General features: G+C 38.2%; 1 protein-coding gene across 2 annotated transcripts in view; it reads right to left on the minus strand.

The window, feature by feature from the left end:
- Nucleotides 1-1705: 1705 nt before the first annotated feature.
- The window catches only part of LOC144683549 (ADP-ribosylation factor-like protein 8A), a 48514-nt gene continuing 22784 nt past the window's right edge, over nt 1706-27435 (minus strand). For both annotated transcript variants that reach the window (XM_078546669.1, XM_078546670.1), the window contains exons 5-7: nt 17325-17392; nt 12132-12202; nt 1706-3654 (exon numbers count right to left, since the gene is read on the minus strand). In XM_078546669.1, the coding sequence (XP_078402795.1) occupies nt 3605-3654; nt 12132-12202; nt 17325-17392 (189 nt within the window). In that variant the 3' untranslated portion in view covers nt 1706-3604. The remainder of the gene's footprint in view (nt 3655-12131; nt 12203-17324; nt 17393-27435) is intronic.

Consider the following 27435-nt stretch of genomic DNA (forward strand, 5'->3'; position numbering starts at 1 on the left):
AGGCATGCAGAAATCTAGAAACACCCCATTTCCCCAATATAGACATCCTAAACAAACTTGTCATTGATTAAAAACTAGGAGTGATTCCCCCACTTGGCGGCTTATAGTAGAATCCAATTTGCTCCCATTTGTTTCGTATTAATTAATTTACTTTGATCCAAAATCAACACTTTGTCAACATTAGTTATATATTTCTGTATCACATTTAAGAGCCACATTGATCTCTAGAAAACAAATTAAATCCTGAAAATGTACCCAATTTACATTACTGAGCCAAATCTTAAATGGTGCCTAGGAAGTCAAGTTTCCCTTGATAAAAAAAGAATCTAGAGGTTTATCATATTTAAGATTCCTAGCATTTGTGCACAATCCTGAGGCATATTATTCCACTTCCTGGCCCAATTCTTTTCATTACTTTGAAATAGCTATATCTTATTTTAATATCACTGCCTACACTCAAACTGCCATCTATCATGCCTCACTGCTCCACAATATCTAGCTTCAATCTTTTCTAGCTCCAGCATTCAGTATTTCTTTTTGTTTAAGCTTGTCCGCTTTCGGGGCCCTCTTGCTAGTTTAAATTGACCTCCACTATTTATTCTATCTACAGGGGCAATAGAACAACTCCTACTTGTGAAATTGCCTGCCGTTTACCCCAACATTGGCAACAGGCCTTCAGTCTAGGGTTTCCAACTTCAATTAAATGTATCCATGGAGGTTTAATCACATGACTAGCCGCCACACTCCAGCCATTAGTTGCCAACATATCCATCCTTGTGATGCATTGCCTTCCTACACCAATGGGAAAGCAAAACAACTCATTACCTAATTGGATGATGCTTGACTGTCAGTTAAACAGCCCTTTTTCCCATTTTCAATATATTTCCACCTGGTAAAGAGAAATGTTCAAAGAAAACGACTAAGAGCATTTTTTTAAATTCCCGATAATTTTTCTCTAGGGTTGTACACAGCAGTGCCCTGGGGATTGATTTTCAATTCCTGGAGACTCCAGGCCAATCCTGGAGGGCTGGCAACCCTACTTCAGTCACTAAGAGCCACACCCAAGTTCTGCTGTTTCTCTATCTCCATCCCACCTTTAAGGTTCCTGTTGAAACCCACTTTTTGGATCACGTGAATGGTAATCCCTCCTCGTATCTCTTCTTTTAGCTCAATGTCCACAATTGTGCTTGGGCAACAGCATAATGACTTGCAACATTTTTCTATGCTACAGATGCCATATAAATCCAAGTTGCTCTTCAAATGTTCTTTGCTATGGCCTCAGCCTTTCACTTCAATTTCTCAAATTTGAAAGAAACATAATTTGAATGTTTAAGCAGCTTTCCTATGCTGCTGGGGATATACGCAGCTGGTGACAGACAGGTAGTATGAACTAGTTACTGATATAGACCTTTGGAGATGCAGCAAATATGGAATAATAGAAGCTAATAAAAGTAAAAATACATTTAATCGCATCAAATCAGACCACGTGAAGTGCTTGCACAACCTTTAACCCGATCAGCAAAAGTACATGATCCTAAATTTTCAACCAAGTCCGAGCCAAGGCCAACCTTATCAATGCATCTGAAGTGTTTAAATTTAGACTAATTTCTGTTAAGAATAAAACTATGCATCTAAAAATGTTGTGCACAATGCAAGGGAAGTAAAAACAATGCTGTGTGTGAGAAAGTACAAGAAAAGGCACAACTTGTGTGTGGATGTATTTATTACAGCATTAGCTTCATCATATGACAAGAGCAACAGTACATCAATCACCCACAGGACAATTATTTGACAAGTCGATTGTACAAGTCAACAAGCTATTATATATGACACGGTATGCATCAACTTCAATTATTTATTGGCTTCTTAAAACTGCAGAATAAAGGATTCACTTAAAACCAGTTACAGTTCAAGAAAAACACACTACAAGCTATTAGTCCGTCATTCTCCTTATACAATAGCAAACACTGCTAACCATTAGCTTTTACAGCCAAGTACCTGTATGTAAGCAAATTACTATCTAGTACAATATTTATCACAAATCTGTATGTTTTAAAAATTTCAACGATTTGGTTTAAATCTGTATGTACAAAACTGCAATTGAAAACAGATTGTAAACTTATTTAAAAAAGGCAAGTCACAACAAAAAAAACAAGCTTGTCACCTGTCATATTATCTGTCAAAAGTAAAGATACTTCAATGTGCAACTATAGGGATGTGCTATTAATATAGCAGCAGTTTAAACACTTAGGGAAGCATGCAGGCAAAAAAGCAAGAAAAATTAAAAAGTGGATAATAGGAGCTTGTCTCATTTCCCCATCCTGAGTAGATTTCTATGCTTTAATGATGCTTTAAAAAAATTACATGCATATCAAAAAAAAATCTTCAAATCAGCTATTAAGCATGAACACAATTTATTGTATGTGGCAAGGATCAGTGAAAACTAGTTCAAGCCACTTCACTGGACTAGTGATAGTGCTAACTTTTACAAGGTCACAATGCACATTTTACATGTCAAATAACAGAGAGAGATACCAAACTGAAACTTTATATATGGAGTCCCTCTGTAGTCCACCATTTGCCATTGTTAGAAATGACAAACTGAATAACAGGCTTTCAGTAACAAAATATCCACACTTGAAGGGTAAAATTAAACATACATACATACATGAACTCAAGGCTATATTTATTCCCTCTAATGTTTTCCCCAATTAGGGTTGCAAGTCTTGTAAATGACAATCACTTACCAACTTCAGATGTTTGTTGAGTGCAAATTCAAAGCCAGATATCTGGCATTTGCTAATGCGAATCCCCAAATAATTGGAGGGGTGTTGAAAGTTTTCTTGTAATGAATCAGTAAAACATTCATCACCTTACTGTATATGGCAGATTATATAATGACCACGTATCTTCTCTCTCCATCATTTACCATTAACAGGCATTCATCGACTGGAGTCTTTTATATTGACATCTAAAACGTCCCACAATTAAAGGTACAAGAGATATGGCTTCTCTGTAGATGACCTGCATTGACTTTTTCTATATATATATATATATATATATATATACATATATATATATAAAAATATGTTAGTCACTGTGCCAAGTAGCTCCAGACTACCCACAATTATTTTTGAGGTGCAAATAACAAGACTAGCCTTGTTAGGTGGAGCAATGAAACAAATGTATATTTGCTCAGCGTAACAATTGGGCCACTGCATGAATCCCCTGAGCGTGCTCAGCTGATGCAATGGAATGTAAATGTGCTTCCTCAATGGCAACAACTGTGGCATTCTGATAGGAGTTCCATCCTGCAATGGGGCTTCATAAGCATGCATATTAAAAATAAAAACATCCCATTTATTCAATAACAAAACCCCTTTCAAACTGACAGTGGGTAAGTTTCACAAGATCAGATTTAGTAACTCAGCTTAATTATATAAAAACATAAAAAAAGTGCAAAATAATATTGTACACTCTCTCATGATAAAAACTTTAATTTGACCTCTGTTGTTGGACAGCTTTCTAAACTTTCTTTCCAGGGAAGGAGGTCGGGATTAACTATGGCAGGTCCTGGGCGAGTAAGAAATCAACATCCTTGCTTTCAGCTGCGTTTGGTCTTTGAGTGTTGAATGAGCCACTGTAGTGTTATATCTGAAATTAATTTGTAGAAAAAGAATTAGAAGTGCAAGTGGCATAAAGGTCTATAATAAGTGATTTGTAATACAAAACGTCACTGAAAGCCAAGTGCAATTTTAAAAACACAAGAAGCAAATCCCAAACATGAATTGCTTTCTGCACTTAAAGTTTATTTATGAACTACAAATTTCTTCAGTACCCACTGTTCAAATTTGGTAGCCTCTTCCAACAGACCTGCCAATGTATTTTGGGTTGAAGTCTAATATATTAACCAGGATTCAATCCATTGATCAGTGCATATACATACTTAACAGTACAAATAAAACCAAATATATTTATAAACTATCTACTGATTTTTAAAAAGCATTTCACTGCCACTTTTTAATTTTTTATATATATATATATATATATATATAATAGGTTGCATAGGATCAAAGAATCTAATTTATTCCTAGTGCAATAACATACATAACTGAAATGACAAGATCTGGAAAGAACTTGACTTTTTTTAAAAATTATGCATTCAGGGGATTTGAGCATCACTTGCATTTATTGCCCATCTCTATTGGTTTTTTTGGCCATTTCAAAGGACAGTTAAAAATCAACCACATTCCAGTATCTGGAGCCATACATAGCCAAGAATGATTAAGGGTGGCAGATTTCTTTCGCTTAGTGAACCAGCTGGGTTTTTACAATAATCCACTAGTTTCATGGTCATCATTAAGATTACTAGCTTCTTTTATTCCAGATGTACTTAATTAATTGAACTCAAATTCCCCCAGCAGCCACGATAGAATTTAAATTCATGCTTCCGGATCATTCGTCCAGGGCTCTGATTACTATTAGAGTGACAATAACTATGCTACCATACTTTATTAGTGAATACAACATTGCTACTAGAGTTCCATCACAGGATCAAAATGCAGTTGATGATTCAGAATTTGGCATTCATTAGTTTTGGTTTCCTCAGGCCCTCAATATATTTACTGCTTAATGCATCCCACCTTGAGGAGTTTGGCATATTACAGTGGAATCTGCCTTTATTGTATACCACATCAGCTACTAAATGCAAATGAAGAAACAACCACAAGTTTGAAGTTTGCAGCTTATCTACTTCAGGAGTAGAAAAACAGTAATAGTAAAACGAAGACAACATATTAAAAAAAAACATTTTATCTTCAAAGACACCAGCCTGAATTTCCAAGAAAAATAAAAATTTAATTGGGCCAAAACCACGGAATACTGGATTGCCTACTTTGTAGGGGTATCCCACATAATGCAGTAAAGGAGTGTCATAGAAGTTCTATTTTTTTAGTTCACCATACAACTGCAGAAATGAAAAGCCAAATAGACAGGTTTCAAGCAGGATTTTTAAAACAAAATTGAAATACTGCAATACCCACAAAATGTTTTGAGTAAGTTTTATGTAGTGAAAGGGACTTATATAGGACTTGTAATTGATCATTGTAAACGCTGAAGCTGTACTTGACTTGCTGACTTTGAAAATAACCTTCTCCCTTTTGGCACTATTTCCCACTTCCTTTCAAGACCACTGGATGGACACTGACGAACAGGGAAAATCAAAAGGTGGTCAATCAAGCCTGTCCCATACAATCATTTGATGCAAATCAGCATCATGACCCCAATGCTGTCGCTGCAAGGGTCCACGTAATCTCAGAGAGACATGATCCTAATTGTGCTTCTCACATCCATCAATGACCTGTATCTCACTGCTGACTAGGCCATCCTCTAAACAGCAGTTAATTCCTCATCTGAAAGATAAGTGGTGCAAAATCACGATAAAGAAAGATCAATAGATTAGACAATGGGAAGACAAACGGTTCATTACTTTTAGCAATGACCATAACAATAATGGCCATGAAAAACTAACAATGGTGTCGCCAACGTACCGTTAAGGTAGCAAACACTCAGTTTACATGTTCCTGGGCTTGAAGATCTCATCTGGCCTACCCTAGGAAAGTAACTAGTGAAAATAACTGGAAGTACTGCCAGAAGTGTGGCAATCTGCAAGAGAGCTGAAGCTTCTTTTATCATCAAGACTTCAGGTCTTTGACAAATCTTATTTTTGCTTGATGGTGGAATATCGTAACCCTACATGCCAGGGACACAGAAATCTGATCTCTTTCTCAACAGACTAAAGGAAAACCCATATTGAGAAATGGACTGGGTAAACAATAGTATATTGACTCATGTCAAATTAACTTTGTTGATTGCACTCTTGCCCAAGTCAAAGTTGCAAGATTAATCCTGGTTCCAGCATTAAAGCACATATTCTAGATTGACATCACAGTGCTATGTCGAGGCAATGGTTGCATTATCAAAGGCGCATGCTTTGAATTAAATACTAAAACTAGGCCCCAATTGGTTGCTCTGTTGATTTAAGTGAACGTTAAAGAATTGGCATTATTTGAAGGGGGGGCGGGGACTTTTGTTTTAGCTAATATTCTTCTGTCAAACGTTAATTTATTCAGTCAGTCAGTCATTCACCTCATTGCTGTTTGCAGGATCTTGAATAAAATGGGTGCAGTATATACCTGTTAACAGGGGCTGCATTTCATAACTTATTGCCAATAAATCACTGAGAACTTTGGAGAAAAGACAGTATATGAATATCAGGCTCTCTGATTACCAGCATCCACTCTTTATCAGAAAGATGCTGCTGGACATCAGCCCTCTACAAGACTACAAATAGTACAATTGTTTATGCTTAAACTAAAACTCCAAATTGATGAAACAAATTAGATTGGTGCTTCCATGATTCAAATCACAAATTAATTCCAGCAGTGGAATTTGTTATAAATGTGCAAACTTTGCTAGTTTTAGAGCATTACACTGGTGAGAGCAAAATGTCTTGCATCAGTTGCAAACAAACTATTATCTCAGTCGAAGCCAGTAACTTTTTTTAAAAAGCGAAGAAATCTGAAATCCCAGTTATTTACTGAAAGAATGAAGCCACAATATTCCACTCTTTAAAACAGGAGAAGTTTTATCATGCAAAAGTCAAAGTAAACACTAAATACTATCTTAGGGTAATCACCTATATTTTCAAACCCAGAATCAACAGGAGTTAAACATGAATTAACTGGCAAATTATGGTACAACTAAGACAGATCTTAGGAATTGGCTCAGCAGTCCACACAGCACAGAGGTCAACAATCTCAGGCACAAAGTCCTTCAAAACTCTGCCTTCATCATGAAGAATTTGAGCTCCTCTCCTAGGAGCCAGCCTGGTCCTCATCTGACAGCAGTGCACAACAAACCAAGTTCCATGGGCATGGTCTTAACTTAAAATGGCACATGGCCACAGGACCTCCTCAACTGTCTGGATGGTGTAGATCCAATGTTATCTTCAAGTAAAAGAAACAGCTGCACCAACCATGTCTTTACTTATTCCCAACTTCTGGAACTAGCCTCTTTCTTCTTCAGTCTGCCTGTGCTGCACCACTGGACTTTTTTATTTTTGCTACTGAGCTTGGATGGTTCTATGACCTTTGTTATGGTTCGACAACTGTGTCTCCTTGGGAGTTTTGGTTTCCAATCTCAGTTTCAGCCTTGATTTCCTTTAGAAAACAAAAGTTCAGTTTCCCTTTTCAGTTAGGGTACATCTCAAAAAATACAAGCTTTGAAACCATGGATTCCATCACACTAAGGGATTGCATAATATGTAAACCAAGTGAAGCTTTGAGCAAGCAAACATTACGATACTCTAATACTACAGGATTGAATAAAGCACATTGTCTACCCAGGAATGTACCTACAAGAATCTAAAGACAAACATTATTATTTTCTGATGCAGAAAAGAAGATATTCAAGGCACCCGAGAATAGAAGGCTTGAACAACACACTGCCAAAAATTGAAGTTGCTTTTCTTCCCCTCATACTCTCCAGGCTCATCCACTTCCCAATCCCCCAACCACTTAAGCTCCAACCTCTGACCAATTTTCAGCCTTTGCTTCTTTCCTTCAAAAACTATCAACCTTGCCTCGAATAACCCACCTTTGACCTGTGCAACCTCTAAGATCTTTAAGCCAGTTATCACTTCAGATATACATTCATCAGTCCCCTACTTCAGCATTCAAATCCCTTCATTCATTTTCATCCTACTAATTGCAGCAAGACTGGTCAAAGATACCAATGACATTCTTTGTTGTAAACTATTCCTCCATGACCTCGGCTTTTCAATAGGGTTGACCTCATCTTCCTGTTCCACTGCATCTCCTCTATAGTCAACCTTCCCAGGACCGCTCTTCAGTGCTTTCACTCAAACAGATTCACCTTCTACAACCTCCTTCAGTTTTACATTCCATTAGTTACCTCTTACTTTCCACTACTGCTTGGTATAGGCTTAAACCTGTTTAAAGCATCTCAATGTTTTCTACATTAAAGACACTATATATTATATAAAAATAGGCGATTATTTTAAGACAGTGATTTTCCAGGAGGACTCCAATGTGGGACTTGCATTTTGATTCGATTTCAACCAATAGGCACCAAAATTTGGAAAGAAGTCAAAGATGAGCAAAAGTAGAGGCTTCACTATCCAAAGACATTTCTTGAAAATGATGTGCCTTAACAGGACCGGGACTAATGTCCTCGCAGGGAAATTTGCTTGTGCTGTTGGGGAGGGTTTAAACTAGCTTGTCAGGGGGATGGGAACCTGAGGGGTAGCTCAAATTGGAAGGAAATAAAGCTGGTTACAGGAAGTAGAAAAGTAGTAAGCAAAATTAGAAGGCAGGCAAAATAAAGGTGAGCATCAACTAGGCTTAGAGTGTGGAATAACTTTTTAAAATATATATATGCGTTCATGGGATGTGGGTGTCGCTGGCTAGGCCAGCATTTATTGCCCATCCCCAATTGCCCAAAGGCCCTTACCCTTTGTCAAAAAGACAAAGTTAAGGGCACTCTACCTGAATGTATGCAACATTCGCAACAAGGTAGATGATTTAAAGGCACAAATAGAGGTGGATGGGTATGATCTAATTTCCATTATGAAAACGTGGCTACAGGATGTCCAAGATTGGGAACTGAATATTCAAGGATATTCAACATTTAGGAAGGACAGGCAAAAAGGAAAAGGAGATGGTGTTGCGCTGATAATACAGGGTGGGATCAGTACATTAGCAAGGGAGGATCTCAGGTCAGAAGAACAAAATGTGGAATCTATTTGGGTGGAGCAAAGAAACAGCAAGGGACAGCAAACATTAGTAGGAGTTGTTTATAGGCCACCAAACAGTTGTAGTAGTGTGGGGCATGCTATTAATCAGGAGATTAAAGAAGCATGTAGCATGGGCAATACAGTAATCATGGGTGGCTTGATTCTGCATGTAGACCGGGTAAATCTAATGAGCACTAATGCTGTGGAGGACAAGTTTCTGGAGTGTGTGAGGGATGGTTTTCTAGAGCAGTATGTTGAGGAAGCAGTATGTTGACTAGAGAAGATCTATAGATCTAGTATTATGTAACGAGAAAGGGCTAATAAATAATCTAGTTGTAAAAGAACCTTAGGGATGAGTGACCATAATATAATAGAATTTTACATTATGTTTGAAAGTGAGGTAGTTCAATCTGAAGCCAGGTGTTAAATTTGAACAAAGGAAATTATAGAGATATGGAGGGGCAAATTGGCAGAGGTAGATTGGGAAAATACATTAAAAGGTATGACAGTATGACAGCAATGGACAGTCTTTAAAGAATTATTACATAGTTTGCAGTAACTATACATTCCATCAAACCAAAAAGAAAAAAGTCAGCCAACATTAGCTAATAAAGTTAAGGATTGCATAAGATTAAAAGAAAAGGCCTATAAAGTTGCCAGAAATAGTAGTGAACCTGAGGATTAGGAGCATTTTAGAATGTAGCATAGGAGGACCAAGAAATTGATGGAGAAAGGGAGAATAGGATATGAACATAAACTAGCAAAAAACATAAATAGACTGTAAAAGCTTCTATAGGTATGTTAAAAGGAGGCGTCTGGCTACGACAAATGTGGGTTAATACAGGCAGACTCAGGAGAATTTATAATGGGGAATAGAGAAATGGCAGAGAAGCTAAATGATTACTTTGTGTCTGTCGTCACTGAGGAAGATACAAGAAATCTCCCAGAACTGGAGGTCCAAGGAACTAGGGAGAATGAGGAATTGAACGAAATTAGTATTAGTATGAAGGATGTTTTGGAGAAATTAATGGGACTGAAGATTGATAAGGCCCCAGGACCTTATATTCTACATCCCAGAGTGTTGAAAGAAGTAGCTATGGAGATAGTGGATGCATTAGTGATCATCTTCCAAAATTCTATAGATTCTGGAATGGTTCCTGCAGGTTGGAAGGTAACAAATGTCACCCCACTTTTTTAAGGGGGGTGGGGGGGAGAAAGAGAAAAAGCAGGAAACTACAAACCTGTTAGCCTTACATCAGTAGTAGGAAAATGCTAGAAACTATTCTAAAGGGTGCGGTAAATGGACACTTGGATAATTATGATCTGATTGGGCATAGCCAACATGTATTTATGAATGGGAAATCACGTTTGACGAATCTTTTGGAGTTTTTTGAGGATGTTACTAACAGAATTGAAAAAAAGAGTCAGTGGACATAGTATGCTTGGATTTTCAGAAGGCTTTTGATAAAATGCCCCACAGGAGGTCGGTCAGCAAAATTAAAGCACATGGGACAGGAGGTAATATACTGGCATGGATTAAGGATTGGTTAACAGGCAGAAAACAGTAGGAATAAACGGGTCACTCTCGTGTTGACAGGCTGAGACTAAGTGCGTTCACAACATATATATCAATGATTTGGATGTGGGGAGCAAATGTAACATTTCCAAGTTCATGGATGACAAAGCTAAATGGGAATGTGTGTTGTGAGGAAGATGCAAAGAAGCTTCAAGGGGATTTGGACAGATTTGGTGAGTGGGCAAGAACATGGCAGATGGAATATAATGTGGAAAAATGTGAGGTTATCCACTTTGGCAGGAGGAACAGATATGCAGAGTGTTCCTTAAATGGTAGAGATTAGAAAGCGTAGGTGTACAAAGGGACCTCGTCAATAAGTCACTGAAAGCTAACATGCGGGTGCATCAAGCAATCAGGGAGGCTAATGGTATGTTAGCCTTTATCACAAGAGGATTTGAGTACAAGAGTAGCGAAGTCATGCTTCAATTAGAAGCTTAGTTAGGCCACACTTGGTGTACTGTGCGTAATTTTGGTCCCCTAAGGTTGTGGGTTCATGTCCCACTCCCGGAAACCAAGAACTGTGAATGTACTCGAAAGAGTTACATGCGATCTGTTGATAACTCGAAAGAGTTACCATAGCAAGGATATTACTGCCTTAGAGGGGGTGCAACAAAAATTCACTAGACTTGTTCCTGGGATTGCAGGTATGTTCTATGAAGAGAGACTGGGGAAACTGGGCCTGTATTCTCTAGAGTTTCGAAGAATGGGAGGTGGTCTCATTGAAACCTACAAAATAGTTAAAGGAATAGGTAGGGTAGGTGCTGGTGTTTCCCCTGGTTGAAGAGTCTAGAACCAGGGGGCACAATTTCAAAATAAGGGGGAAGCCACTTAGGACTAAGACGAGGAGAATTTCTTTTATTCAGAGGGTTGTGGGTCTTTAAAAATTTTTACCCCAAAGGGATGTGGGGCTCAGTTACTGAGCATGTTTAAAGCAAAGATTGGCAGATTTCTAAATACCAATGACAAAGGCATATGGGGATAGTGTAGGAAAAGTCATGGTCATATTGAATGGTAAAGCAGACTCGATGGGCTGAATGGCCTACTCCTGCTCCTATGTTGCAATGCGTTACAAGCTGCTTATTGTACTTCTGAGAATTGTAATGATAATATTTTGAGTTACTTTATGCTTCAACCTTCCACTTAATATGAAATAACTGAAATGTGCACACAGGATAGCACAAAAGTACATTTAATTTAATACTGCAAATAGGGTAATTGTTACCTCTAAGGGTCATGCAACTATGGCAGATTATTTAAAAGGGCACAACTTCAGATCCATTTACTTACAGGAACTGTAACAAAACTGGTGGATGATTAGACAGAACAGGATCCTGACCCAATCAAATGGCTTCCGAGAACCAATTTTCTTTTTATACACTTTACGATTAGCTTTTGTGGGTTTTTATAGTGTGCAACAAAATAACTGTCCCTTCGTACTGTCTATCTCACCTTTCATTCCATTTTACCAGGCCCTCTCTCTTTTCCAAATTTGTGCCGAGTGTATAGGCCCAAAACTGTTGGTATATGAAAGCAGAGGGGAAAAAAAAATCCTCCAACAAAATGCAGCCATGGCCTGACCGAAGAGCAAAACTGGACTCCAGCTGCCTTGCAACACTGAATGGAGAATAGCCAGGCTGATCAAAGGACTCAATCGAATGCTTTATTTTCAATTGACGTATCTATTTTCAGTTCCCTGATGCAAGACTGTCCATTTTCTTTAATTTGCCCACAAGCCCTTACCTATGTTATCCTTTTCCTTACAGGAGATGGAGTAGCAACAGATTTCTCGGTCTTGGATAGCAGACAGGTTCCTAGTACAATGAAATAAAGAGTAAATTTAATATTTTTAAAAAATCTATGTACTAATAATGCAACTATCAATAATCAGTAACTCACCTCCTGACTCCCCAAAGCCTTTCCACCATCTACAAGGCACAAGTCAGGAGTGTGATGGAATACTCTCCACTTGCCTGGGCAAGTGCAGCTCCAACAATACTCAAGAAGCTTGACATCATCCAGGACAAGGCAGCCCACTTGATTGGCACCCCATCCACAAACATTCATTCACTCCAACACCGACGCACAGTGGCAGCAGTGTGTACCATCTACAAGATGCACTGTAGCAGATCTAAAAGGCTCCTTATGCAGCACCTTCCAAACCCACGACCACTACCATCTAGAAGGACAATGGCAGTCAACACATGGGAACACCTGGAAGTTCCCCTCCAAGCCACTCGCCATTCTGACTTGGAAATATACTGCTGATCCTTCACTGTCACTGGGTCAAAACCTTCTCGAGGACAATTAGGGATGGAAAATAAATTCTGGCCTAGCCAGCAACGCCCACATCCCGTGAATGAATAAAGGAAAAAAATATGCACATGAAAAATTCAACATGAATGGCTATATACTAATAGCACACATGTGAAATGCATGAAAATTTCAGAAAATTTCCAATCTTACTGCATTTTAATAGGTAAATAACTTTGCTTTTATAATAGTTAAACAATCCTTTAGTAAAAATGTGGATGAAAACAAGGTTTCTTTAAAAGGTTCCTATATAGCTAGATATGCAAAAGTTAACATTTTTATTTTGTGTAAAAAGATCTGATCTTGGTTTTCTTTACTGCGTTATGAAATTAAATAATAAATGAAGCTAAAAGTTCAAAACAGCAGTACAATTATTTTTGCTCTATCCACCATGGGGCATATTCTGTTTCGTATTTGTAAATGTTTTCAATTCCAAAGCTCATTGTATATGCATGACTCCACAAGATGCATTTTAAGAATTCTCATTAAAGTAATCAGTTCTTAGAAGGGGGATGGATGGGATGGATAGGAATTTGTTTTGGTTGAGAGTCACTTCAGGATGAAGAGAAAACCTCAGCCCAGCAGCATTAATTAATGCGCATTAGTTGAGTTGTAGTAAGGCGAATAGATAAATTTAAAATAATGTCACAAATTAGCTATCACAGAAAATAAAAATGACGACAAGTTTCAGACATGCATTGCAACAACAATTAGCATCTACATAAGCCCCTTTAACAGAGTGAAATGTTCCAAGGTGCTTCACAGGAGCATTATCAAACAGCATTTGACACTGAACCATACAAGGAGATATTAGGGCAGATGGCCAAAAGCTTGATCAAAAGGTAGGTTTTAGGGCATGTCTTAAAGGAGGAAAGAGAGGCAGAGATGCATAGTGATTTAGGACGGGAATTCCAAAGCTTACAACTTTGACAACTGAAAGCACAGCCATCAATACTGCAGGGATTAAAAGTCAGGGATGCGTGAGACTCCAGAATTGGAGGAGCGCAGATATCTGAGGGTTGTAGGACTGGGGCCATGGTTGGGGGTGGGAGGGGGGGCACGTGGAGATTTGAAAACATGAACGAGAATTTTAAAATCAAGGCTTTGCTCAACTGGAAGCCAATATCAGGTCACTGAGCACAGGGGTGGGTGCACAAGAAGCACACAGCAAGCCAGCACAGAGACAACAGAATTTTGGATGAGCTCAAGCTAATAGATGGTGGAAGGGGGAGGCTAGCCAGGAGTGGGTTGGCATAGTCAGCTCTAAAGGTAACAGAGGCATGGATGAGAGTTTCAGCAGGTGAGCTGAGGCATGGCAAAGTCAGGCAATGTTAGGAGTGCAAACTACTGAAGGGTGAGCAATGATGATACTAAATTAGGAATATCTACCTGACTATTGATCAGCGCAACAGTGTTTTTATTAGCAGCTTTAACATAGGAAAATGTCTCAAAGTCTGAGAAAAACAGATGCTAAGCCAAAGGAGAAACCAGGAATGGTATGGCTTTCCGGTAAAGATGTTTGTCAACCACTACAAGGTATAAAGAACTACACTTTTACAAATGATCACTTTAGAGAAATACTATTCAAATAATTGCAAATACCAGAGAAAAAGGACAATATCACAAACTTAGAAATCTGGAATTGTTCACTACACAAGTGCCCTAAGTCTATGAACAGCTCGTTGTTTTCATGGGCACTGTTGACATCTTTTTTAAATTGAGGGGTAATGCTTATTTGCAACAAGTGGCACCTAACAAAATGGAATGTTTTTGTGTAAATACTTTCATTGCTAATTTTACACACTTTTTTTTTTAACTTTTAAAACTTTACTTAAAATTCAATGCACAGCTTTGCAAAATATATCAAACCCAAATATCAGAATACACTCTCAAACTGTTTGAGCCATATGCTCTTAAATCAAGACAAGTCAGTTCACTAAATTCTGAATTGAGTATTAAGTTTGAGATACCACCAGGAGGCGCCTAACCCGTAATGGTCTGCCTCTGCTACAATACATCTCTGATGGCAGAACTACTTGAACAGCTTGCTGGCCTAGAAAACGAAAATTTCAAAAACCTAGCATTTTGGAGTTGTGCATTTCATAATATTCCCACAGAAGTACAGAAAACTGCCAAAAAGCAAATTGTTAAATGCTTTTTTATTTACAAAAATACCATGTAATTAAACAGTTTATAACTAACAAAGAACGAAACAGCTTCAATGAGAAAGTTCATCACCGAGATTGAGGAAGTTAACTGATCAGAATAATCCTTGCACAAGGAATAGGATAAAAATGTTTGTATGGTCACTATCAGTGATTATACAAATTATAGGTTTGGTCAAAATGGCTTATATGACCATATTTCCTTAAAAAAAAGTTCATTGTGTTTAGTTTTCCAAATGCCTGTTGCAATTTGAAAATGCTTTTAAAATGGACATCGGACAAGATTCATTAAAATTTTTTAACTGTGCTTTCATTTATAACTTTAAAAAGTTTTTATGCCAATTATCTTAAATCTGTGTCCTCTGGTTACCAACCTTTCTGCTAGTATATCCTTATTTTCTTTATCAAAACACTTATAATTTTGAACACGTCTATTAAAACTCTCCTTAATATTCTTAACTACCTCTAAGAGAGCAATCTAAGCTTCTCTAGTCTCTCCACATACCATTCTAATAAATTTCTTTTGCTCCCTCACCAAGGCCTTGAGTTGGTGCCCAGAATTGGCCACAATACCCCAGTTGGGTCGAACCAGTATTACTTTTGCACGTTCCATGTATATGCAAATATAGGTCATTAATAAACATCAAAAAGAGAGTGGCCTGGGGGACACCAATGTATACTTCCACCAATCTGAAATACAACTTCACCATGTATCACTGCTCTCAGTCAATTGGACAATTTTGCATTCAATGCCCCTTCAATCCCAGGAGACTCCCAAGCCCACAGTAATCCTTCCCCTAGATCTGTTCACTTTGATACTTCAATACTTACCCAAAGTCTCCTTCCTTTCTTTTTGCACACGCACATCTTATGCAACCAACCCCTTGACCTATTTCCATTTCTTTGCCTGTAACATCATGAGACATCAGCATCTCTAATACAAACATTGACAAGGCCACCTTGAATTACTTCATTACCTCCTTGGCCAACAAAAACCCCACTATTGTTGTTCATCAATGTACAAAAAAAGTCTTCTCAAAGACTCAAACCATCCCCACAGCTGCCTCAGCCAATATCTCCTCCTTTGTAATTTTCCCCATTAGCCTCTAACCTAGCCACAAATCATTTTGCAGTTTCTGCCCTCAACAGCCCTCTTGATACCTACACTGCAAACTCAAATCATCCCCATCCAAATTCTCAGCACTTGACTCCCTTGCCTTCACCTAGTTTGAAGCAGTTAATCACACTCTTCCCACTCCCAATCAAAACTACCATCAACCCTCCCCAAATCATCCACCTTTGAACCTATCAAGCCCTTAGTCCCTTAACTACTGCCCCATCGCTAACCATATTATCTAAGATCCATAAATGCATAAGATTATCTAGCTTCATACTCATTTCAAAGACAATTTTCTGTAGAAAACCTTTAAATCTAATTTCCACCGATACCATCCTGATCAAAGTCATCAACTTCTGTGATTCAGATTGTAGTACATTGACCCACTTTAATCTTTCTATGGCATTCAAATCAAAGAGCACTCTGTTCTCCTCCAACATTCACTTTCATGGTTCCAACATAATCAGATCTTCAGCATCGGACATTCAACATGATCACCATCTCCTTCTCCTGATTTACATGCCTGACACAGTCCTTAGTTCTATCAATTTAATAGATATACCTCTCCACCAAACTTGACTGTACAACTTCAGTCATCAGGTTATTTGATCAATAACAAACGTACAGGAGTCAGAGCTACTACTTTACTCCTTCCAACTGGACCATTATGATTCTATTCTCTCCCCTCCCTATTACTCACTCAGATTGAAACATTTAGTGTGTATGTTCAATGGCCTGCATTTACTGCCACCTCTACATCACGTGCCTTTGCTCTTATCTAATACCACTGAAATCAGTATCCACACTTTCATTAACTTCAGACTTGACTGTTACCACACCTGCTTCAGTGGCCTCTCACCTTCATTGCACAACACTGCAATTTATACTACACTTCACAAAATGCTGGTCACGCATTATTTCGCTGGCTCACTGCTAACTAATGCACAATTAAAAATCCTTATCTACAATCTCTTCACGGCCCCATTTCAGTCTAGATGTGCAGCTCTTCCTACATCCTAGCCCGTACCAATCAGTCTTTTATTACTTCCAATGCATCCCACCCTGCCCCATCACCATTTGATGGTTTTCAGGCATAATAGGCTTACTATCTAGAGTGTTCTCCTAAACTTCTCTGACTTTAAAAGCTTTCCTAAGACCTACCGTGTTGACCATGCTTCCTGCCATCTCACAACATAGTTACTATAGTCTGACATCCATTTTAGCTGTGTTCAGTACTTTGGTGGGGTGTTTTCTATGTTAAAGACACGATATGAGTACAAGTAATTGCTGTTGTATTTGAAGGTTAAACAGAAAATGTGACAAAGCGCAAAAGCTACTCACATTTTTTCAATAAGTTCTTTTTCATCCAATGCATCAGGTAGGTCTCGCTTGTTCCCGAGAACTAGCACCTAACAGAAAACAAGAGAATCACCAGATTATTCAAAATGTAGTACACTCTACAATATTTAATAACATAAATTGTGTAATAGCAGAGTTTATACAAGTGCTGTGACTCCACCAACAGCCCATCAATGCAAGGAAAGGTAAATTTAAAATACTGGCAGTAATAAAACATGTCTCCAAATAAACACCCACCAATTAAATGATCCTCAGCATTACTATGATGGGTCATTTAAAGTAAGTGCATTGTGGGAGTGGAGTTTTTTTTTTAAATTGTAAATGAAGATTCTCACCTATTCCAACTACCTATAGGCAAATACAAAAGAAAAATGTATATTCACAATTTTAAATTTAGCCCGTTTCTCCAGTCATCCAGTCCTTTACTTCTTCGAGTTCAGAAAGGAAATGCTCAGCTAAAGTCTATGGCAACACAGAAAACATCAATTGCCTTCTGCTTTCATTCTAAATGCTAATTAAGAGGCATACGGCTCTTACAAACTTCAATAACATTTTCAGCCTTGCAAGTCTCTCAATTTGGTGTCAATTATAAAATATGTCAAGATGTATTACTCCTCCCTGGGCAGCCAACTGACATCAGCAAAGCAGTTTCTTGGCGATTCTGGTGACCATAACTAAGGTGCCTCCACAGGAAGCTAGTTATTTGATGCAACTTTCAAGAATACAACCAAACTACTTAGAGGATATTAGTGCAACATTTGCATTTAATAATCAAGGGCAAGTGATGTGAGGAGACTGTCAGAATCAAATTGTATGAGACAGCAATTAATGGAATCTCTGCAGGCATTAACTGTGATCCCCGTCTGCGATCTAAAGAATGGAAGGACAATGTCCCAACCTACGACATCTTACAAACGACATTTCTTATTTTCAACCCATTCTATCCATCTTTCGCAAGTCAGAATTCAGAAGCTAGTTGTTAATACCAGCATCATGTAATCCAGTGGCCTTTATGGTCTAGGACACTATCTTCACCATAGTCTTTCTGCAATATCTGGTCTTAAACGCTCAAGGTATATTAGTGACGTCAATGCTCAACTACTTAAAACGGAGCTAAAAATTGCCTGTAAAAATCATATAATACTAGAGATGTTTTCTTCAGCAAAAAAAAGAGAAAAATGTTTTGTGTCAGTCATTGAATGTAAGGATTTGAAGGTAAACAGCCTGTTTTCGTTTTAACTTCAAAAGGTTGTTTTTACTTGTAAGAAAACTAGAAAATGCTGGAGAAACTCAGCAGGTCTGACAGCATCTGTGGAGGGAAAAACAGTTAACATTTCGAGTCTGTATGAACCTTCTTCAGAGCTACTTTTAATTGTGTTGTATTTAACGGAGATCAGGGTGCTAATTCTTCAACTTTTATTAAAAATTGTATCAGAGCAATTGCATATTTCAGGAATTGGAATCATCATATTGATTTAACTTCCAATTAGAATTAAGCCATATTCCATTTATAATCAAACGTCAAAATTTATCTGCTCATGTACTTTCAAACTGTACTTAACCAACATTAAAATTGAGTTTGCAAAAACAGGTAATTCAAGCCGATTTATGCATCTCAAGGTACACTGAGTTGGGCATAGGGCAAATCACCATATCCACTGCGTCACCAAGATTACTTATTCTAATCTGGTGTTAAGTACATAGCACATCCATGGTACTTACTAGTATGATGTATGTAAGATTTACATATTCAATGGAATCTAAATTTACTAGACTCCCATCTGTCTATAGGTTTAAAACATTGGTTTAAATGTTAGATTCATGAACTCAAAAAGCATATATCAGACAGTAACAGAATTTTGTATCTTTTGTTAATTAGTGCAACAGTAAAGAATTGAACAATCACCTATGTTTCTTTACAATGATGCAGTAAAAAAATAAGCGCACAGTCTTATAAAAGAAAATCACTACTACTTCACAAGCATTCATTAAAGTCAGTTTTTAATTACAGATTTAAATTCTTAGGCTTGTCAGCAGGAGGTCTTGTGGCACAGTGGTGACGTCCCTACTTCTGGCCAGAAGCTGCAGGTTCAAGTCCCACTTCAGGACTTGATGGCCATGGAAGGTGCATCATAACATGGCCAAACAGGTTATCATCAGCCTGTAAATCCTTCCAATATGCCTGATGGCAGGCAGTAAGAGATGGAGAGTTTCCTGGTCAGCCATACTGCAGAAGGCAACAGCAAACCACTGCAGTACTTTGCCAAGCATAATCATGGACCAATTCAATGGAAGTCCATCATCATCAAAGGAGGAGGTGGTGGTTTTGTCACAGGTGTTCAGTCTCCCTCTCGTTTCACACCCATTTCCACACAAATCCACAAGATCAGTCTCCTGCACCATGGTCTTAGCTCCTCCAATTTCCTACCGAGTCCCCCTTGGATCTATGTTTTGCTTCCTACTCTTCCTCATCTATATGCTGCAAAGTCAGCATCCTTGTACTCCCCCGCCCCCAACTCTGCATCCCTTGTCGATTCCAAATCCTGTCTGGTCACTGTCACAGGTTGAACCAGACTGCTTGCAACCCAAGAACTCTGATTTTGAGCAGAGTTATGGATCTCATGTTAATCCCAGCTACAATAGCTGTGTCACAGTTTTGTACTGTATGTTTATTTCTGCCCTTCTGTGCACAAAGGAAAATTGACAAGTTGCAGACAGGTCTAAATCTAAGTCTATTACTACAATTGTTCACACAAGAGAAAAAGGAAAAATATACTTGCTTTCTACCTCTAGCAAAAATGTCATTCCTTCTTCCAACCCATATTAGGAAAAATCAGCACAAGATTGATATCTCTAGTATTTAAGATTAGAATGTTACATTGGAAGGCAGAATTGTGTAGGAAGTTAAGCAAGTATTGTCTTGGTTATCTTGAAGAACACCCAGAAGAGTCTCGTAATTTTGATCACAATAACATCCATCACAAATCATGGATGGCAGGTTAGCAATACAATTATTGGCGATTATCCTTCTTTAAGGCATTGGTTTAGACTAACTATCCTTTGGTTTAACAACGTCAATGTTATGCGTTTATTAGATAATTTTTTCTAACCCTTTTACATACGAACATATGAATTAGGAACAGGAATAGGCCATTCAGCCGCTCAAGCCTGTTCCGCCATTCAATAAGGTCATGGCTGATCCAATTATAGTCTCAACTCCACATTCCCACCTACCCACAATAAACTCTGACTCCCTTGTTAGTCAAAAATCTATCCACCTCTGCCTTAAAAATATTCAATGACTCTGCCTCCACCACACTCTAAGGAAGAGTGTTCCAAGGATGCACGAGATAAGGAGAAATTTATTCACTCAAAGGGCTGTGAATCTTTGGAATTCTCTGCCCCAGAGTGTTGTGGATGCTCCATTGTTGAATACATTTAAGGTTGGGATAGACAGGCTTTGGTCTCTCAAGGAATTAAAGGGATATGGGGAGCAGTTTGGAAAATGGAGTTGAAGCCCAAGATCAGCCATGATTGCATTGAATGGCCAAGCAGGCTCGATGGGCCACGTGGACTACTCTTGCCCTTACTTCTTTCTGTCTTATGTTTGCTCTGGATCACAGTGGTGTCCAGGAGCTCGCACATTCTGCAGTCGCAACACATCACCTGCCCTGCCTCCTTTATGTTAATTAATTTTTCTTAATTTATAATTAATAAGCCCTATTTATTCCCAATTAGTTTTATTACCTCTAGTACAGTTAATAAATACCAATAAAACTTGCAATTACAAAAAATTATTCAAGTTTTAAAAGAGAAGTGAGCAAAGCACTCACCAGCCAATCTACTGGCTTCCCTGTGACGTTACTCATTTTAATTTTCTCCAAACGCAATCTGTCTACAGACCAACTCTTTTAGCCTCTTGTCGGATCTCTACCTCCGTCCCATGCTCTTTTAGTCTCTCACCGGGTCTCTCCCTCTCACTCGCTCTAGCGCTTTTTTAGCCTCTGGCTGGGTCTCTCTCTCTCTCTCTCTCACTCCCTCTTGTGCTCCTTTAATCTCTTGCCAGGTCTCTACCTCCCTATAGCGCTCTTTTAGCCTCTAACCAGGTGTCTCCCTCTTAGGCTCTCTCAGCCTCTTGATGACATCAGCACTGAAGTGAAGGGGTGGTATTACTGTGAAGCATCGTAAGGAATTCCAGGTTGAACCAGTTCCAGCACTAAAACCACCAGGGAGCAAGATAAGAAACTGCCCAAGGCTCAAGTCAACTCATGTGTATGCAACAGAAATGAATTGTGTATGCCTTCTCAGTTAACTACAAATTTAATCACTGAAATAAACAATATTTTACAGATCAAAATATTGCAGCTTCACAAGTTTAAGGGAGCAGTATGCATGCATTCTGTATAAATATTTAATTCCATATATAATTTAAGAATCTACCCAATATATTTCAAAATTACTTTCTTCCCCTCTGATGTCAATGAATATGGATGAGCATTCCTTTTGCAACAAAATTAACATTCATAGTGCACTTTTAACGTAGCAAAAATATTTCAAGGCACTTGATAATCGCAAAAAAAAATGGAGTCGAGGTATCCCTAAAAGCTTGGTCAAACACATGGGTTTTAAGGAGTCTCTCTAGAGGTGGTGGTAAGATTTTGGAAGCAAATTGCAGAGCATAGAGCCTAGATGGCTGAAGGTACCACTGGCAATGGTTCAGGGGTTTGTAATAACCAATGTGGATCTCACAGACAGGAGCGGTGTACGATCTGACTTAGTGCAGGATAAGAGTTGAGCAGCAGAGGTTTGGAGCTGAAGCTTACAGAGCATGTGCAAGGAAAGGCCAGCCAGGAGAATATAGAAGCCTGGAATGGGTAAATAGAGGCTGTACACTGTGATGCAACATCTTTGAATTATGAACTTAAGGTGCAGCTTGTAAATAAAGAGGCAGGGGCCAAGGATAGATCCTTCAGGGTCGCCAGATGCAGTGATGCAAGGGACGACCAGTGATTTTCACAAACTCCAGACATTCTAAAAATGTTTCTTAGCCAGTGATCTAATTTTGAAGTTGTCACTGTTGTAATACTGGAAACACAGCAGCCAATATGCATGTAGCAAGGTCTCATAAACATTAGTCTGGTAAATGAAAAGATAACCTGTTTGTGATGTTAGTTTAAGGGTGCATGTTTGTCATGGCACCAGGAGAACACCCTTGCTCTTCTAATAGTGTCATGGGACCTTATACATCTACAGGAGGCACTGTTTCAATCTAAAGATAGCACCTCTGACAGAGCAGCATATCCTCAGTACTGCACAGTCAGCCTAAAGTTTATGCTAAAATCTTTAAGGTGGAACTTGAAACTACAACCTCTGATTCAGAGACAAGAAAGCTACCACTGAGTTAGGCTGATTACTTAAGAGTTAAACTTGCTTTCACAGTCACATGGCACAATAGATGTGATGGTGTACTTCATTATACTTGGAGAAAAGACAGAGGAATGATTTTCTTGCGGATTAAAACATGACTGTCCATTTCAGCAATTAAAAACAAACTATTTTCAAAAGCATGCCAAGTTGTTGCATGCCAAGTCTTTGAGAGAATAGTCACAGAAGCCATAGAAAAGTTACGGAGCAGAAAAGAGGCCATTCAGCCCATCATGTCTGTGCCAGCCAGAAAAAAGATGAAAAAGGAAAAAGTTTAAAATTCTCTTAAAATTTCTAGAAACATGCTATCCTATCATGGGATGATGTTCCAAAGTATACCAGTGAATACTTGGGACAGCAAGTAGCCTGGAGACTGTTAAAACACAAAATATTGAAAGCTAGTCAAAGATCTTAAAGCATAGATACAGTTTTCCAAACACAAAATTAACGTTGAAATGCATCCAACCTGATTTATTAATTATAATTATAGAATTCATGGAGGCAGTTTTGCACTCACTGCTACTAAAGCTTTGGTTTTCAGTAGAGAGTAATGATAATTAACTGGTCATTCATCTCCACAATTTGTGGCACAATAAAAATAGCTGCTAAATTCACCTACATAACAGTGACTATGACTCACAGTACTTATGTGCCAATCTAGTAAACTCACAAAAGGTGAGCAACAACTTAAAAAAACTGGCAGCTCAAACAAGAACTCAAATGAAATTTTAAACATGGACCCAAAATGGAGGCCACTGCTTTCAAATAACTAAGTAAAATTGTTTTTTTCATTACTACAGATTTCTGAATTTTATCAATGTTTTAGAGTTTACATTCTACAATTCAGCTTGCTTTTCTATGAAAACTGAAATCGAAAATCCACACCTGTGACATGTTGAAACAAAAATTAGTTGCACAGATGTGCAATAGGGCAGAATTTTGGTTGCAGGTATACCCAGAGTTCAAAGTGAGCTTTGAGGGTGCAAAATATATTTGAGGGTAATCTGGGGCATGCCCCATAAACATTGATGCATGTTTGATGCTAAGAACAGTCACCAGGAGGCCATTGTTACACCACCATCCAATGCAAATGACAAAAATAATAGCTAGGACGGAAATAGTGGACAATCTTTTCCTTATACTTTCAAGACAGACAGGCAGACTCAGCAAGTTTCTGATCAATCCCTTTGGATTTTGGAAATGGATTAAACATATTGGATGACGTCCAACACTTAGTCTTACACAGTGAGTAGCTTCTAAGCAAAAGGCTATACTTGGTCCTCGAAGGAAGGAATTATGAAAATCAATGACAGAAATGTAAATGGATTTCTCTCTAGCCTTGCAACAATTTACTAACTCAAAACAACAACCTGCTCATGTTTACATTAGAGCAAAATCCAGTTTGCGCCTTTCCGATTATTCTGCAAATCACTGTAGCATTTGATGTACACCATACCAAGGTCAAAGGGCCACCTTAAAAACCTGTAATAACTGGACTAAAAATCACAATTGCACTCTAGTAGATGAGCGATATTCATTTTGGACACAGATAATCCTCAGGAAAAGGCACCTCAAAGCTGACGCACTGATTCCTGGAACAGTTCTCGAAAAATCATACCATTCCCACCTTCCTCAATTAGAATATTCGTGAGCCACTGATGGTTGTCAAGTGTCAATTTCCCAATTATTAATTTTGCATGTCTCCAAAATATTTTCCTCATTCACTTATTTTATTTCAAACTTTGATGCAAACTTCCCACTGATAATCAGATTGACTTTCAAGTACAATTTATGCAGCCAATCTCTAAATTACATCTCCCCTGACGACCTGAAGTACATGGATACCGCCTGGTGCTATTTTATCACAAACCAATGTAGAAAATCAGCTGAATGGGTGCTGTACACAAGTTGCATATGCAGGGTCTCATTCTGCTCATGCCCTGATAATCCTGCAGCTTTGTGGGACAATTTCAGGGGAGCAGCAAAGCAAAATGTGCCCACGTTAATTGTGACATAAATTGCTCATTATACAATGCAAATCAAGGAATGTTAACAGCATGTAAGAATGCTGGTTGGCATGTACAGAACTTAATGATTTCGCTTTTTTGGCAGCAATGCCAGTCTTCCCACGTCACATTGCTTTTTTGCAGAATTGTGTAAATTTGTATTCATATGGTCAAATAACGAATGTGCAGTTGTCACACATCGGAATTTTCTTTGTCAGTTAATTTCAGATAGCTGCTGATAGGAAACTCATGAATACTCGTGACTCCTTGACACAAAATACGTTTTTGGCATTTGAGTCAACTCTCCACAAGCAGTTAAAAAAGCAATCTTTCTTCAGCAGGACCTTACACGTAGATAACACTATTAAAAACACTGGTGGCCCAAACAAATTGCACAAAAGTTCACGTCTATGAATGCAATATGTTCTACATGACATGCCTTGGGACAAATGTGGGCATGGTAATATGCTATATAAATGAAACCACTTTGTTTTCTTCAAAGTACATTTCTTTATTGCGCTCCATTTACAAACAAGGTGTTCTCACATTTTTGCTGGTGGGAGATGTGGTTTGACAGGCCTTTGACACATTGTGCATGGATGGTGCAATGCTGAAGTTAAATTGTTAATCCCTGCAGGACATACACAATGGTGATATAGGCATATGCAATTATTTAGTACAGCATCATAGTATCACGAGCTTGTCAGTACTGATGGTATAAGGCTAACTGAGTAATCATGGTTCTTGGATTGATTAGCCTTAATGAAATTTGAGACCCTTGTTGGTTCCAAGTGTTATTTGCTACTAGTGTTTTAGATGCTGGGGAGAAAGCAGAGAATAGAAATAATTGGAAGTGTGCTTTTTTTTTAAAACAAAATAAAATCTGTCAATTGCAGTGTCCAATGAATGATTGATTAGTCATGCAACTGAGCAAGATTCACTTATAACAATGCAAGGTATTTAAGCTCATACATTAAGCACCTCAGAAGGTTTCAGAAGGTTATCTTTGGAAGTTATGAAAATTGAATGTAAAATTGGGAGAATGAAGAAAGGACAAATTGTTTAACATCAAAATAGAAGCACAATATTACAGTTAATCTTGCAGAATAAGTTCCAGGTAGAGAAAAGGACAGGGCAACCAAGAAAATCTATGCATACAAAATTAGCAAAAGCTAGAAAGCGATGAGCAGAGAAAGCCCCGCACGACAAACTCAATGTGGATCTCCCCAGAGGAAGGTGGAGCTATGCTTCACCCAACCTCCTATTGAAAAGATTTCATGCTTATGTCAAGAGACAATTTCAACACAGGAAACCTTCCAACTTCCATTTATATCTTATGTAATGTTGCCAAACCCATACTATAATCTTAGCAACAAGTGAAATACAACCACTACTGAGCTAGTGTGATACAATGAATCTATTAGATGTTCTTCAATTGATTGGAGTTAATAATCAACATTCATCTTAATCTTTCAATGGTAGTAACTGTATTAGTGCAAATATTGTTAATTAAAAACAGAATTCTGGAACTACACAGGTCTGGTCGCATTTTTGGAGAGAGAAACAGAGTTAACATTTCAGCTCTGTGACCTTTCATCAGCTGTTGGTGAAAGGTCAAAAGATCCAAAACTGTGTTTCTCTCTCCACAGATACTGCCAGGTCTGAGAGCACTGACCCTTGTTCTGCTATCTTACCTTTATGTCACTTACCACTGTCAGCTCCTTCTTTAGTCTTTAATATTACCATTGACACTACCTTTGTCTTGTGTCCATGACATCTTTCTCAATCTCTACTGCGCTCCTACCAACCCTTGGCCTTCTATTTTGCTGCACCCCCTCTTAAACAGTATGAAACTAACACATTTCTACTTCCCTTTAGCTCTGAAGAGTCATACGGACTCGTAATGTTAACCATTTCGCTCTCCACAGATGCTGCCAGGCCTGCTGAGTTTTTCCAGCATTTTCTGTCTATAACTTTCCACTGTGATTAGATGGCAGACTTAGAAATCAAATGCAAAGTCTAACTGTTAACATTATAACACAGTATTCTAAATATAAAATATTTTTCTTTCAAGAATATTAGAAATACAGTGTATAAATATTTTTAAACCAGAATTTGATTGAGCTGCATATTTTATTGCAATAAAAAACTACTTGATATATTAGTAAAATTATTACTACATTAAGAGAACTTTTATGCATCACACTACATGTAATGAACTCTTTCATTGCCAAAATGAAGCAAGAGCACAGACTATTCCCTGGAGCTGCTGACATTCTTGGGTTAAAATTGCAATCCTAGTTTTTAAGCAAAATCAGAGTATTGATGACCAAATTTTCTTTCACAGTCTCCTCACCCCAAAGATGTTATTCTTTACTGGGACACAGTTTCACAGAAAGCAGTAGCATACCATGCCCAGGTGGGCATTATTCATATGAAAGCTTCAACTGTTACCCGATTACATGGCCACTGGGGCAATAGAGGCTAATAGAAGCTCACTATGTGTCTACATACACACAGCTGGCACCCTTGGTGACGATCAGAAATGAAAACCTTAGTTGATTTTCGCCTTGCTAAGGTACACCAAATAAATATAGCAGTTCTATTGCTGTCCTGGCTGAGAGCCACTAACCCAATCTGAGGAATAAACCCTAGATCTTCCA

The sequence above is a fragment of the Cetorhinus maximus genome, chromosome 8 (genome assembly GCF_964194155.1).
Source record: "Cetorhinus maximus chromosome 8, sCetMax3.hap1.1, whole genome shotgun sequence".
Classification (NCBI taxonomy): Eukaryota; Metazoa; Chordata; class Chondrichthyes; order Lamniformes; family Cetorhinidae; genus Cetorhinus; species Cetorhinus maximus.